Below are 15595 nucleotides of genomic sequence, written 5' to 3' on the forward strand. Positions count from 1 at the left end.
TGCAGTATGTTAAGTTAAAATTCATTGCTTTTCATAGGATTTCTGACTTCAGACAATTAATAAAAAAAATTTTTTGTTGAAATCTACAGACCTGTCCTTCTTATTTACCAGTGGTCTTCAAACTGCGGCCCTCCAGATGTTGCAAAACTACAATTCCCAGCATGCCCGGACAGCCGTTGGCTGTCCGGGCATGCTGGGAGTTGTAGTTTTGCAACATCTGGAGGGCCAAAGTTTGAAAACCGCTGTTATATACAGTAGCTGCAGGGTTTCTTAAAGGGGTTATCCAGGAAAAAATTTTTTTTTATATATATCAACTGGATCCAGAAAGTTAAACAGATTTGTAAATTACTTCTATTAAAAAAATCTTAATCCTTTCAGTACTTATGAGCTTCTGAAGTTAAGGTTGTTCTTTTCTGTCTAAGTGCTCTCTGATGACACCTGTCTCGGGAAATGCCTAGTTTAGAAGCAAATCCCCATAGCAAACCTCTTCTAAACTGGGCGTTTCCCGAGACACGTGTCATCAGAGAGGACTTAAACAGAAAAGAACAACCTTAACTTCAGAAGCTCATAAGTACTGAAAGGATTAAGATTTTTTAATAGAAGTAATTTACAAATCTGTTTAACTTTTTGGAGCCAGTTGATATATATAAAATAGTTTTTTTCCTGGATAACCCCTTTAACCACAACCCTAGGTCCAAATTTCTGGTTGCAAGGACCAACTAGCCTAGGGTACCAGGGTTCATTTGCAAAACTAAAGAGACAGGGACCCCTAGTGGGCATTTCTTTAAACATTATTTTCACATGTTTAGCATAATTTTTTTTTTTTTTTTTAATGAAGTATATTAGGAAAAGGCTTAGTTTTTAGGAAAGTAATACATTTAAAAAGTTGTTTCTAACAGACAGTAACACTTTAAACTCCAAACATGATTGATGGCTCCAATCTCCCACAAACTGCAACTACACAAGGACTCCCCAGCAATGTCTTTAAAGGGGTTTTGCAGGGAAAAACTTTTTTTTTATATATATATCAACTGGCTCCAGAAAGTTAAACAGATTTGTAAATTACTTCTATTAAAAAAAATCTTAATCCTTTCAGTACTTATGAGCTTCTGAAGTTAAGGTTGTTCTTTTCTGTCTAAGTGCTCTCTTATGACACGTGTCTCGGGAACCGCTCAGTTTAGAAGAGGCTTGCTATGGGTAATTGCTTCTAAACTGGGCTGTTCCCGAGACACGTGTCATCAGAGAGCACTTAGACAGAAAAGAACAACTCAACTTCAGAAGCTCATAAGTAATCTTCATTCAATGTGAAACTGCAGTGCTGAGCTTGTCTGTGTCCCGGCTGCAGTCTGAGATTTAGGACTCCAGCATGAGTTTGAAATCTATAAAAAAAAGGACTGGTAGGGAGACCCCTAGTGGTCATTTTTTCAAAGTGGAAAATTAAATAGAAAGAAGATTATTTTTTTAATAACTTGCAATTGGAAAGTTATTCTGCATACATTAATCTATAATATATCAAAAGTTTTTTTTTTTAATGAAAGGTACCCTTTAAGCAAACAACAAAATGATAAAAAATGTCCCTCCCCTTAAAAAATTATAAGAAATCGATTCCCTATGTGAATCTATTTCCTGCAATAGATTCACTAGAAATACAAAATGAAATGATTATGAACTAGCAACCACTGGCGATTATTTATTATCAAAATATTAGTGGAATGGAATGGAAAAAATTTAGACGTCTATTTAGATGTCTCCAGCTTATCTAAAAAAAAAGCTCTGACCGCCCGTTGTTCTTTTAGTGGGTCTTCCCATGTGATCATTATGCGGCTTGTCTGTACAATAGATCCTTGGATAAATAGGCAGATGAAGCAGATTAACGCTGTAAATAAGATATTCAAATCCTGGAGGTAATTATAGACGACCTGTCACATCTATGACAACGTTTCCATTTCGAGGTTTACATGTCAGTAAGGTTGTACTCAAATTTTGTCTAGGCTTTTAAAAGACATAATTGTTCAGAGAGAATGATGGGGTTTGGAATCCATCCAGATGGCACTAAAAATTGGAAAAAGTTTCACACACAACACAGGTAAAGGGGGAACGGAAAGGTGGGAGAGGTTAGGAGAGGTGAGCGGTGGGTTGTAAAGGTGGCTGGGGTTAGGAGAGGTGAGTGGGGGGTTATAATGGTGGCTGGGGTTAGGAGAGGTGAGTGGGGGGTTATAATGGTGGCAGAGGTGAGGAGAGGTGAGGGGGGGTTGTAAAGGTGGCGGGGGTTAGGAGAGGTGAGCTGGGGTTGTAAAGGTGGCTGGGGTTAGGAGAGGTGAGCGGGGGGTTGTAAAGGTGGCGGGGGTTAGGAGAGGTGAGCGGGGGGTTGTAAAGGTGGCTGGGGTTAGGAGAGGTGAGTGGGGGGTTATAATGGTGGCTGGGGTTAGGAGAGGTGAGTGAGGGGTTGTAAAGGTGGCTGGGGTTAGGAGAGGTGAGTGGGGGGTTATAATGGTGGCAGAGGTGAGGAGAGGTGAGGGGGGGTTGTAAAGGTGGCGGGGGTTAGGAGAGGTGAGCTGGGGTTGTAAAGGTGGCTGGGGTTAGGAGAGGTGAGCGGGGGGTTGTAAAGGTGGCGGGGGTTAGGAGAGGTGAGCGGGGGGTTGTAAAGGTGGCTGGGGTTAGGAGAGGTGAGCGGGGGGTTGTAAAGGTGGCAGAGGTTAGGAGAGGTGAGTGGGGGTTATAATGGTGGCTGGGGTTAGGAGAGGTGAGTGAGGGGTTGTAAAGGTGGCGGGGGTTAGGAGAGGTGAGCGAGGGGTTGTAAAGGTGGCTGGGGTTAGGAGAGGTGAGTGGGGGGTTATAATGGTGGCAGAGGTGAGGAGAGGTGAGCGGGGGGTTGTAAAGGTGGCAGGGGTTAGGAGAGGTGAGCTGGGGTTGTAAAGGTGGCAGAGGTTAGGAGAGGTGAGTGGGGGTTATAATGGTGGCTGGGGTTAGGAGAGGTGAGTGAGGGGTTGTAAAGGTGGCGGGGGTTAGGAGAGGTGAGCGAGGGGTTGTAAAGGTGGCTGGGGTTAGGAGAGGTGAGTGGGGGGTTATAATGGTGGCAGAGGTGAGGAGAGGTGAGCGGGGGGTTGTAAAGGTGGCAGGGGTTAGGAGAGGTGAGCTGGGGTTGTAAAGGTGGCAGAGGTTAGGAGAGGTGAGCGGGGGGTTGTAAAGGTGGCTGGGGTTAGGAGAGATGAGTGGGGGGTTATAATGGTGGCAGAGGTGAGGAGAGGTGAGCGGGGGTTGTAAAGGTGGCGGGGTTAGGAGAGGTGAGCGGGGGGTTGTAAAGGTGGCTGGGGTTAGGAGAGGTGAGCGGGGGGTTGTAAAGGTGGCTGGGGTTAGGAGAGGTGAGCAGGGGGTTGTAAAGGTGGCTGGGGTTAGGAGAGGTGAGTGGGGGGTTATAATGGTAGCTGGGGTTAGGAGAGATGAGCGGGGGGTTATAATGGTGGCAGAGGTTAGGAGAGGTGAGCGGGGGGTTATAATGGTGGCTGGGGTTAGAAGAGGTGAGCGGGGGGTTGTAAAGGTGGCAGAGGTTAGGAGAGGTGAGCGGGGGGTTGTAAAGGTGGCAGAGGTTAGGAGAGGTGAGCGGGGGGTTGTAAAGGTGGCTGGGGTTAGGAGAGGTGAGCGGGGGGTTGTAAAGGTGGCGGGGGTTAGGAGAGGTGAGCGGGGGGTTGTAAAGGTGGCTGGGGTTAGGAGAGATGAGGGGGGATTGGAAAGTGTTTCCACATTTGTGAACAATACCACCATACCGTGACTGAATAACACCAACATACCAGAACAGAAAAATACTGCCATACCTAGACAAACACTGCAAAAACACATACCGTGACTGAGTAACACTGCAATAACACACATCTATACACACACATAAATATCTATCTCTAACCCCCCCTTATATATATATATATATATATATAGAGAGAGAGAGAGAGAGAGAGAGAGAGAGAGAGCAGATGAGGGGGATTGGAAAGGTGGCAGGGGTTATGAGAGGTGAGGGGGGTCATAAAGGTGGCGGGGGTTATGAGAGGTGAGGGGGGGTCATAAAGGTGGCGGGGGTTATGAGAGGTGAGGGGGGGTCATAAAGGTGGTGGGGGTTATGAGAGGTGAGGGGGGATCATAAAGGTGGCGGGAGTTATGAGAGGTGACGGGGGGGTCATAAAGGTGGCGGGGGTTATGAGAGGTGAGGGGGGGTCATAAAGGTGGCGGGAGTTATGAGAGCTGAGGGGGTCATAAAGGTGGGGGAAGTTATGAGGGGTCAGTGGGGTCATAAAGGTGGCGGGGGTTATGAGAGGTCAGAGGGGTCATAAAGGTGTCGGAGGTTATGAGAGGTGAGGGGGGGATCGGTAAGGTGGTGGGAATTGTACAGCTGGGGTCTGATATTTTTGGTAACTCATCCTGATCATTGTAAACTATAAATAAATAAATGAATACTGGACAACCCCTACAGAAATATACATGCACACAGCCTTTTATACACTAAGGTGAAATATATACCCTCCCACTATATGCACTCGAACACAGTATGTACTCACAGTACTCACATTACATATCTACATACACTTACACACAGTATATGCACACTCATACAACATGCACACACACGCATTTTGCATGTTCCGACCTGCTAAACACTAATGATGCGGTGTATATATACATGTATGTATATATATATATAAGAGTTTTGAGATGTGCGCAGATTCCTCCATGACAGCTCTTAGTGGCAGCCCTTGGCAGCCAGGTATAGATTAGGCTTGAGCCCTGAGCCTGCTCCACACATGGTTAACATCCCCGGATGAGTATACTTGTCCTGGGCCATCATCAGGTGAGCATGACGGACACTGCTAAACACAAAATGGGGAAAATAACTAAAAGCTGTCTTAAAGAAAAACTGAAACTATCTTTGTTACCCATAGCAACCATTTAAAGCTCAGCTTTTAGTTTACAGATAACTGCCGGGAAAAATATTGTGTACAAATTTGATTTATTCAGAAACTGTGTCATTTTTTATTTATTTTTTATAATTTATTTAGTTAAAATTTATTTAAAACTTATTTTAGTCCCATTAAAATACTTTTAGTCTTTTTGTTAAGGGAATGTGTCCCCTCAAGTGAATGACAGAGCTCTCTGTATGTCAGCCTAAGAGGGGCTTGGAGGTGAAGGTGGACCAGGAGACGTGTCAGAATGTGGCACTTAAAGGGGTACTCCCGTGGAAAACTTTTTTTTTTAATCCACTGGTGCCAGAAAGTTAAACAGATTTGTACCGTAAATCACTTCTATTAAAAAATCTTAATCCTTCCAGTACTTTTTAGGGGCTGTATGCTAAATAGAAATCCAAAAAAGAAATGCATTTCCTCTGATGTCATGACCACAGTGCTCTCTGCTGACCTCTGCTGCCCATTTTAGGAACTGTCCAGAGAAGGAGAATATCCCCATAGCAAACATATGCTGCTCTGGACAGTTCCTAAAATGGGCAGCAGAGGTCAGCAGAGAGCACTGTGGTGCTTAGTGCTTAGTGCAATGTGCATTTAAATGATCAGTTAGTTTTCATGCTTTACAGCAACTTTGACAAACAGTTCAAAACGATACATTCCCAGTTGACCCTAGCAGTGTTAGGCAGGGGTCTTGGACAGTGATATTTTTGTGTTTTAGGCTCTAGGTTCACATTAAACTTATTTCTGAGGTCTGGGTTTGCCAGAATTTGGCAAACCTGTTGGACCAAAACTTTTCTAAAGTTTCTTAAAGGTTGCACATCCAGAAAGTTCTGACCCGGCCAATTGTTTTGTTAGAAAGTCAACCAGGGTGATCATTATGCAGCTTGTCTGTACAATAGATCCTTGGATGAACAGACGGATGAAGCGGATTAACTCTGTAACCAAGATATTCAAATCCTGGAAGTAATTGTAGACGACCTGTCACATCTACAACGTTTCCATTCTTACGTTCCTGTTTACATGACTTTCAATAAGGTTGTACTCAAATATTTCTAGCTTTTTAAAAGACATAATTGTCTAGAAAGAATTATGGGTTGGGCTACATCCATTCAGCACAGAAAATTGTGTATTAGGTTAACTTAGAGCTGTATAGTCCCAGATGGTCCATATGATCAAAAGTCAGTGGTGGTCATTGGTCAACCATGATTTGGAACTCTATGGAGATCCATTGAAACAGTCAGAGGGTTTGAAAGTCAATGAAGAGTATCTAGACAACACAAGGGGTTCTTGAAGTTTTTATTTTTTTTTTTTTTTTATAGATGTATACTAGCAGGGTGACCACAAAATAAAAATAGTACTCCTTTATAGACACAAGAATGTAAGGTGGTTGGCTGAGGATTCACCATTAAAAAAACATTGGGAGTCATGTATAACGGGCTGTGACTTTTGGTCAGATCACAATTGCGCTCAATTATTACAGCAGGCACCGCTCTTCATACATGCAGGTTGATGCATACACAGTGAGTCCTGTATCTTCTGCGGTGCACAACTTTGTACTGCAGGCTATCCAATTGGCCTGGAGTAAGCATGATAAATGTGTTGGGTGCAGCACACACAGCACACTTATTCATGGCACTGTATAGTGTACTGGGTCCTGGACTCTGAGCTGTCCAGAATCCCTGCTCTGAGCTGGCAGCGGGTTAGTTCAGAGCAGTGACTTGCCTACATAAAGTAGTCTGCTAACCAATTAGAATGCATATACAATGTGCTATGCCCTACTGAAGGATATATCTTGTGTGTACACAATTCAATAAATCAGAATGAACTATCTTGACCTAGTGTGTCAGCGTGAGTTTTTTCTCTTCGTGCACGTATTTGGAGCAGGACATCAACCTAAAGCGGTCACTTGAAATGCATCCAAAACAGTATACAATTTATATATCCTGCCCAGCCCAAGCTGTACCTGCAGCTGTATAGCCGCAGGCACGGGTCAGCCCCGCTCAGAGCAGGGACTCTTGTTATTACATGCACTATGCATATACATACAGTATACAGTAACATTTATCACTCTGAGTGCACAGAGGATAAATAGGGTGGACACGTAGAAGTCGGTATAGTCCTAGAGTAGTGCGTGCAGGGTTTGAGCAATATTGTGTGTCTTTTGAACATAATTTCAAAAGTCGCACTTAAAGGGGTTCTCCAGCATAAGGTGATTTTAGTACGTACCTGGCAGGCAGTAATGGACATGCTTAGGAAGGATCTGCGCTTGTCTTGGGCTAAATGGCTAGGTTGTGAGATTACCAGAACACTGTGGCTAGCTTTCTGTGAACTTGTATTTCCTGTTTTCAGTTTTCTTGTTTGCCTACAAATCCCATGATACCATTTTCCTCCTTCCCACACCTCAGCTACCCCACCCATTGAAACATAAATGAGCTGCAGACCTGTGGTTTTCAATCAGGGTGCCTCCAGCTGTTGCAATAGTTGCAGATTGCTCTCTCCAACCATTGAAGCAGACAGGCTCTCGACCACATTGCAAGCTGGGAAAAATCTGAGACAACAGTCATTTTGTTTGCTGATAAAAATAAATATTGGGATGAAAATCACAGAAGAATTGTGAGAAAACCGTCACACACAGGTACAGACACTATATTATGAACTACACTAACTTTACAGCCCCTGTAGCATAGTCAAATAAAAAAAAATCCTGTAATACCCCTTTAATAAATCCCAACGTAAAAAATATGACCGGGATAAAATGCTCACTCTCCACCCCAAAAATGCCTGCTGAATTAACAGGTGCTGAAAGTTATTTTTTTTATTTTTATTGAATTATTATGGTTTAAGTTCACACTTGTGGGTTTTGAAACATAGGAACAAAAATTTACCATTTATATACAGTACTTACTTTTTGTATTATGGACCTGAGGAAGAGGGGAGTCTACCCCTAGAAACTTGTTGTCCTGGTAATAAAGTTTTGTTATTTTATACAACTTTGCATCCCTGATTGGTGCTGCTGGATGGTGAATGGGTGTGCCCTCCTATCATCAATTTATTTACCACTTTGGTCTTTTTTGTTTGTTATGACCTAAAGGATAAGTTATTAAGGGCGTGGACAATATTCAACAATAGACACAGTCCTCTATGGAAAATGTTTTAAATATTCAAAAGAGTGAATGAGTTTTTGTATTAAAGACATTGGTGGCCTATTGATAGAATATCTGACCGATGTCTGACTGATGGGTATCTGACCAGGACTCTGATAAATCCTAAGGACTCCTTTATCAAGAAAAAAATTAAAAAAGGAGGTAAATTTTGACTTTCGCCTCAACACTTGTCAGACTGCCCATTGTTTGGCTAAAACAAATGACATTCGATCCATTATATGCGACTTCCTTATTCTATGATAGCTCTACTGGAGAGTCACACAACGGTCCGTCAACTGCAATGAGGGGATTTATAATAACAGGTAAGATTACAATATATATATATATATATATATATATATATATATATATATGCTTGAGAAAGATTACTATATATATATATATATATATAGATGCTTGAGAAAGATGGCGAGAGGCCGTCGAAACGTTGCATCCAACATGCACATTGGCTAAATAAAGAGCACTATTTACCTTTAATCCTGGTGTGCCGCTGGACATCTTTGTTTTCTATATATATATATATATATATATATATATATATATATATATATATATAACATTTATGCTGTGCCAATAATTTATGTATCTCTGTTATAAATAATATGAATAAGCTTTGCGCCATAGCCCTTGACAAAGCCAGTGTGGTCTGGTGAAACGTCGGGGAAGTTCATCGTTTTTGTCCTTTTAACAGCATGACGGCTAATGAATAAAAAGGGGATATTTTGAACCACATTTAGGTTTATTTTTGGCTTCCAGTGTTAGAACATAGTGCTGTAGCACATTATTCTGGATAGTGGCAACCCATTCAGAGACTATATGTGGTGATACACAACCCCAGTACATGTTGTAAAATAATATTAGCCCATACAGTCTGTGTTTTAAACACAGTTATTGGAGCAATTGTGATTTTAAGTGAAGATAATAAAGTACCAGTATATAACTTTAAACAAATAAGGGGGGTCCTAAGCTGAATAGGCTTCCTGGGGTTTTGTGCATATAAATAATATGATGTCCTGTCTACAAGACCCACAACATGCTAATATTGTAACAATAGAGTTCTTTGTTCAGAAATATCTTATTTATACTCATTGTGGCCACAGAGCACTAATTCATTATTATTTGGAAAAAACAAAAGTTAAGTTTTAAACATTATTTTGGGTGCCTCTAGTCAGGGTTATTCCTGAGGGGATTTTTTCCCCCAAGGAATTTAGTTGTATTTATTTCAAGTGGAGGCACCAACATACCGTATCTATACAATAAAGTTGTAGCCAAAAGTTTTGAGAATGTCACAAGTTTGGTTTTACAAAGTTTGCTGCTTCAATGTTTTTAGATCTTTTGTTTAGATGCTTATATAATACAACAGGTTGATGCAAAGACTCGGGGGGACATTTATCAATGTTGGCTTATGTATTCCTTTGTGATAGCCTGGGGGATGTAGGGTATGGGGAGTGTAGCTGTGCGGTAATCAAAGGGTGTTTGTTAACCCTTGCTATTCGTGATGCCAGGGTGAGGGCTCCTCAGTAACGCTTCTCCTACCGCCGCCCTTCCCAAGAGCGATAGGGAGGTATATAATAATAGATTGTCCACAACCGGAGAGTTTTCTGAAACAGTATTAACTTTTACTGAAGGTTTTCTGTAAGCTTCAATAACAGAACAGTCTCTATGCATAACAACTACTTTACTTGGAGATTGACAAAGGTTGGGACTTTAGCATTTAGAGTCTTTAGGTATTGTGCACTGTTCCACTGGATTTAGGGGATTTAATTGCGGTCCAGTAGTCACGCTAGCATTAGCGGGGGTTTAGATTAGAACTCACGGTTGTGGTTCAGCTGAGGCCGGTAGGTTTTTAGGCCTAGCGTGTTTTTGAATGTTGCACAGATCCGTCCTGTTAGTCCGGCATCCACGAGAGCAGCAACCCAAGAGAGCGATCATTGGCTACAGCTCCCTTATATGGGCAGGGGCTGGACTAGTGCTAATTGGTCCAATACTGATGTCAATCACCATTACAAAGACTTGTGGGTAACATGTGACCCAAGGACTTCCAAAGGTCTTCCAACATACCATAGAGGATATTAACATAGTCACATGTCCTGCGACGCTAAACAAGGTAAGTACTATACATTATTATAAAATGCATATTATTATTATTAAATATATACATGTATTAATATTAGAGAATTAGAGTAGAGGAGAGGCGACTAAGGGCTGTCCCACCTGAGGAACCCTACCTGATTGTAGTTACTCTGACTTTGGGGACCTCTACACTAGGTACGGTATGTAATACGGTACCGGGACACCACACCTTTTGTTAGTAAGTTTTTCCTTACAAGTTTTTTTTGCTTACGTGCGACTTATTTTTCAACTGGTTTCAGCCTGTTGATATATTTCTTTCACGTAAGAATTTTCTTTTTTCTTGCTTTGGTAGCGGCTTTTTCTTCTGCATGTTTGAGCTGGAGTAAATTTTGTAATTTTTTTTCATGCGATGCAACTTTTTTGCGATTTTCACACTTGATAAATCTCTGACTACTGCAACTCAAAAATCACTTTTTGCTTTGGTAAGCAAGTTTCTTTTTTCTTGTTTTCTTTGCTTAGGGCACTGCGCAATCAAAAAGTAGCACAAAAAATAGAGTAGTTGCACGTTGCACATGCGACTTTTTTGCGACAATTTTAAGCAAAAAAAAAAACCTACTAAATGCTTTGATAAATGTTACAATATTTACATTGTTGACTCTTAGTTTTGGTGCACTAGGACGTACGTGTACATTCTGTGAGGCATCCAGACGATGTGTGTTATTGTAAAGGTATTTACCCACAGAATAAAGATAAGGTCAGTTTCACCGTAAAGTGCACAGAGTGAAAATGAAAACCTCTAAAAGTTGCAAAATTGCGGTTTTCTTTTGCATTTCCCACCAGAAATAATATTTTTTTGGTTGCGCCATACATACATTTTACAGTAAAAAAAAAAAAGTTATTACAAAATACATTTAGTCGTGCAAACAACACATCCTCATATGGGTCTAGATGGCCGTTTTCCTTTAAATCTTTTATCGGAAGTAGAGATGAGCGAACTTACAGTAAATTCGATTCGTCACGAACTTCTCGGCTCGGCAGTTGATGACTTATCCTGCATAAATTAGTTCAGCTTTCAGGTGCTCCGGTAGTCTGGAAAAGGTGGATACAGTCCTAGGAAAGAATCTCCTAGGACTGTATCCACCTTTTCCAGCCCACAGGAGCACCGGAAAGCTGAACTAATTTATGCAGGAAAAGTTATCAACTGCCGAGCCGAGAAGTTCGTGACAAATCGAATTTACTGTAAGTTCGCCCATCTCTAATCGGAAGTGTCTTTTTATTCATAAGAAATGTGTAACAGAATTCAGACTCCTTCAAATAGAACTTATGGCTATGAAACCAACATGGAGGCAATTATGAAAGTTCTCGGATGTTTCGGTCAAATGACCTTTGTCAACAGTCCATCTCTTTGGAGGTGAGAGACGACGTGGTGTATAGAGCCAGAACGTATTCCACATATGGAATATTGTGTCCAGTTGTGGAGGCCTTGCCTACAAAAATATAGAACAGGTCCATAGATGGGGTACAAAAATGGTGGAAGGACTTGTTTAGTCTAAATGAGAGAAGGGATTCAGACCACAATCGATTAAGATTTTTCATCTGTCTCCATGACGTATCAAAAGATTTTTATAATGACAGAGCCCACGTAAATAAGGTTTGACAATTAAAGAGGTAATCCTGGAGTTTATTTTATTTTTTTTTTTATTTGACTGTATTACAAGGGCTGCAAAGTTAGTGTAGTTTATAATATAGTGTCTGGCTGGTCTAACATTTTTATGTGATCTTTGTGATCATTTTAAACAGCATACAGAATGTCATCTCAGCTTTTCCCAAGTTGCAGTGTGGCCCAAGACACTACATCACTAATCAGGTGTTAAAAGGGAGCCTGTCTGAGCTTCAATGGGTGGAGGGACCGCTGTGTGGGAGATCATTCTCCATAGGGCTGCAGAGAATTATAGTTTAAAGCACAGCATGAAAGGGAGCATAACTGTGCTGCAATGGGTGGGGTGACTGATGTGTGGGAGGGATAAAAGTGACCTCACACTTACAAACAAGGGATCCTGGGACTTGTAGTTGGAGGGAGAGGACTCCAACAGAAAATAGCCAGTTCACAAAAAGCTAGCCACAGTGTTATGGTAATCTCACAACACAGCAATTTAGCCCCAAGACAAGCGCAGATCCTTCCTAAGCATGTCCATTACTGTCTGCCAGGTAACTACTTAAGACACCTTATGATTAATAACCCCTTTAAAATCCTTCATGCATGTGTTTTCTCTTTTAGTTCTTCTCAGTCTCAATATGGATGTAACTGGTGGAATGGGCAATATCCAGCCGATCCCTCAGCATCCAGTTGTTAATGGATCCGTCACCCTGAGTGTTACTGGGATTACTGAGGAAATCACAAATTTCATCTGGTATAAGGGACCAGACAAGGCTCCTAAGAAAGAAATCTTGTCATACTTTCCTGGTAATAGTACCATGATTCCTGGACCCCTGAATAGATCTCAGGTCACACCGTACATGAACGGATCACTACAGATCCAAAATCTTCAACTTACGGATGGTGGAAAATACACAGTGACGATACAGACAGTAACATTGGTAGAGGATATAAATGTGATGCTCGGAGTCTATGGTGAGTATCCCTTCTGTTCCATCTTTCCATAGGTTAAGTGCCCGCACAGCACGTCAGCTTAAAGGGGTACTCTGGTGGAAAACAAATTTTTTTTTTTTTTTAAATCAACTGGTGCCGGAAAGTTAAACAGATTTGTAAATTACTTCTATTTAAAAATATTAATCCTTTCAGTACTTATCAGCTGCTGTATGCTCCAGAGGAAGTTGTGAAGTTCTTTGCTGTCTGACCACAGTGTTCTCTGCTGACACCTCTGTATGTGTCAGGAACTGTCCAGAGCAGGAACAAATCCCAACAGCAAACCTATCCTGTTCTGGACAGTTCCGGACATGGACAGAGGTGTCAGCAGAGAGCACTGTGGTCACACTGGAAAGAACTGCATCGGATCCCCGATGAAGGAAACAGCATGACAGTTTCCGAAACGCGTTGTAGAGAATTGTGGACCTCCGCAGCAGTAGTAGTGACGTCACCACTCACATCCCACACCACCGGATTGACCGTGAAGTGAGAGTTAACTGCACGGTTGAGACGCCACCGGTCGGGGCGTTCTCCTGACTTAACTCACAGACATTCCTGATAACCAGCTTCCTTCAAGACTCATCATCTGAGACACAAGCATCCTTAGTGCAGGACCTGAAACAGAAACTGACAACCGCAGAAAAACCGCAACGGAAACGCAAAGACTGGTGTCGCTTGTAAGTAGAGTATAGCACATGTGTTCACCAGCAAATGATATACAATCTTCATCACATCCACCACCATCTAACTCAGGTATGCTACCTGTACACTTAATACTACACTAAGTCCCATATAGTGCTGACTATAACATTAATATTTAACACGTTTTTTTTTTTTTTTTTTACGGGATTACATATGTTCCGTCTAGCAGCTTTAAAAGGACACAATCCCAATATCCATAATTGTAGCGCTCCTGTCACTCCAAACTTTAGTAATTTACAAAACTGTTTAACTTTCTGGCACCAGCTGTTTTTGCATCTTCCGGAGTGCTGTGCCAATTTTTTGCTTTGATATATATATATATATATATGTTCACACTATACTTTGATGGCAACTGGGGCTGTGCAGTAGGCAAAATCTGCCCTCTTTTACTGTTTAAGTCACTGTTAGGGCTCTACTGGGTCTATTAGGGTCAAGCAATGGCCTCTGACCACTGGAATCCTAGTGATCACGGGCCCTTGGTAATGTTCGAAAGCCCCATAGAGAAGGAATAGATCACTGGTGGCCCATGCACAGTACATTGTGATCATTCTGGGGGACATTTAAAGGGTACCTCTCATCAAAAAAACTTTTGATATATTATAGATTAATGTATGCAGAATAACTTTACAATTGCATGTTATTAAAAAATATGCTTCTTTCTATTTAATTTTCCACTTTGAAGAAATGACCACTAGGGGTCTCCCTACCAGTCCTGGCAGCAAGCATTTCAGACTCATGCTGGAGTCCTAAACACTACGAGCTGCCAGTCTGCTTTGTTCACAAAGGAGAACACTCAGAGCTGCCAGCCTGCTTTGTTCACAGCCTGTTTGGCTGTGAACAAAGCAGGCTGGCAGCTCTGAGTGTTTAGGACTCCAGCATGAGTCAGAAATGCTTGCTGACAGGACTGATCGGGGAAAAATACAATAGAAAGAAGCATATTTTTCATTAACATGCTATTGGAAAGTTATTCAACATTCATTAATCTAAAATATATCAAAAGTTTATTTGATGAGAGGTACCCTTTAACCTTCATTCCGTGTTGGTCTCAGTAGTCAGACCTCCCCTGATCAGCTTGCTGTCACCTAGTTTTAATATTCTCTGTGGCCTCTGTTCAGCACATAATGTTGGCTCATAATCTTGAATATTTAGTAAACTATTATGAAACATTTCTTGTTAATACTACATATAACCGTTGTCCCCTGCTGGTCCTTTTCCTTCATTCACAGAGCCGGTCACTAAAACGAAAATCACAGCGTCCACCACCCAACCCCATGCAAATGACATATTCACCCTAACTTGTCACACCTCACATGCTACCACCATAAAGTGGACCAGGCGTGGTACCAACATCTCCTCTGAAACCAGTTTATCTGCAGATAACAAGACTCTCGTATTTCCCAACATTAAAGAAGAAGACTCAGGGGAATACCAGTGTGAAGCTCAGAACCTGGTCAGTGAGGACATCAGTGATCCCTATGGACTGGATGTGTATTGTAAGTAACAATAATAGGGACTGTTTTATTATTAGGAACCAAAATTCTATCTATCTGCCGATACTATCCTATTTCCATAAGTCAATTCCAATACCCGATTACACAAACTGAGCCACGGAAAACTCAGAAACTCACTTTTCCATTTCATTCTCTGGACCAAAATCTATAAATCAGCAGCAAGTAGAAAAGTAAAAACATTGTAAGGTATGTACAGTCAAAAAAGTCACTTGATCTCCACACGGCTTAAAGGGGTACTCCGGTGGAAAACTTTATTTATTATTTTTTTTTATTTTTTAAATCAACTGGTGCCAGAAAGTTAAACAGATTTGTAAATTACTTCTATTTAAAAATCTTAATCCTTACAGTACTTATTAACTGCTGAATACAACAGAGGAAATTCTTTGACCACAGTGCTCTCTGCCGACACCTCTGTCCATTTTAAGAACTGTCCAGAGTAGGAGGAAATCCCCATAGAAAACATATGCTGCTCTGGACAGTTCCTAAAATGGACAGAGATGTCAGCAGAGAGCACTGTGGTCATGATGTCAGCAGAGAGCTCTGTGTTCCAAA

The 15595-nt window shown here is 41.5% G+C and overlaps 1 protein-coding gene across 1 annotated transcript in view; it reads left to right on the forward strand.

The window, feature by feature from the left end:
* Positions 1-4772: 4772 nt before the first annotated feature.
* The window catches only part of LOC130294331 (carcinoembryonic antigen-related cell adhesion molecule 5-like), a 58531-nt gene continuing 47708 nt past the window's right edge, over positions 4773-15595 (forward strand). The window contains exons 1-3 of the mRNA XM_056543953.1: positions 4773-4837; positions 12462-12815; positions 14759-15025. Of these exons, the coding sequence (XP_056399928.1) occupies positions 12479-12815; positions 14759-15025 (604 nt within the window). The 5' untranslated portion in view covers positions 4773-4837; positions 12462-12478. The remainder of the gene's footprint in view (positions 4838-12461; positions 12816-14758; positions 15026-15595) is intronic.

Source organism: Hyla sarda, chromosome 10, assembly GCF_029499605.1.
Source record: "Hyla sarda isolate aHylSar1 chromosome 10, aHylSar1.hap1, whole genome shotgun sequence".
In the NCBI taxonomy this organism is placed as follows: domain Eukaryota; kingdom Metazoa; phylum Chordata; class Amphibia; order Anura; family Hylidae; genus Hyla; species Hyla sarda.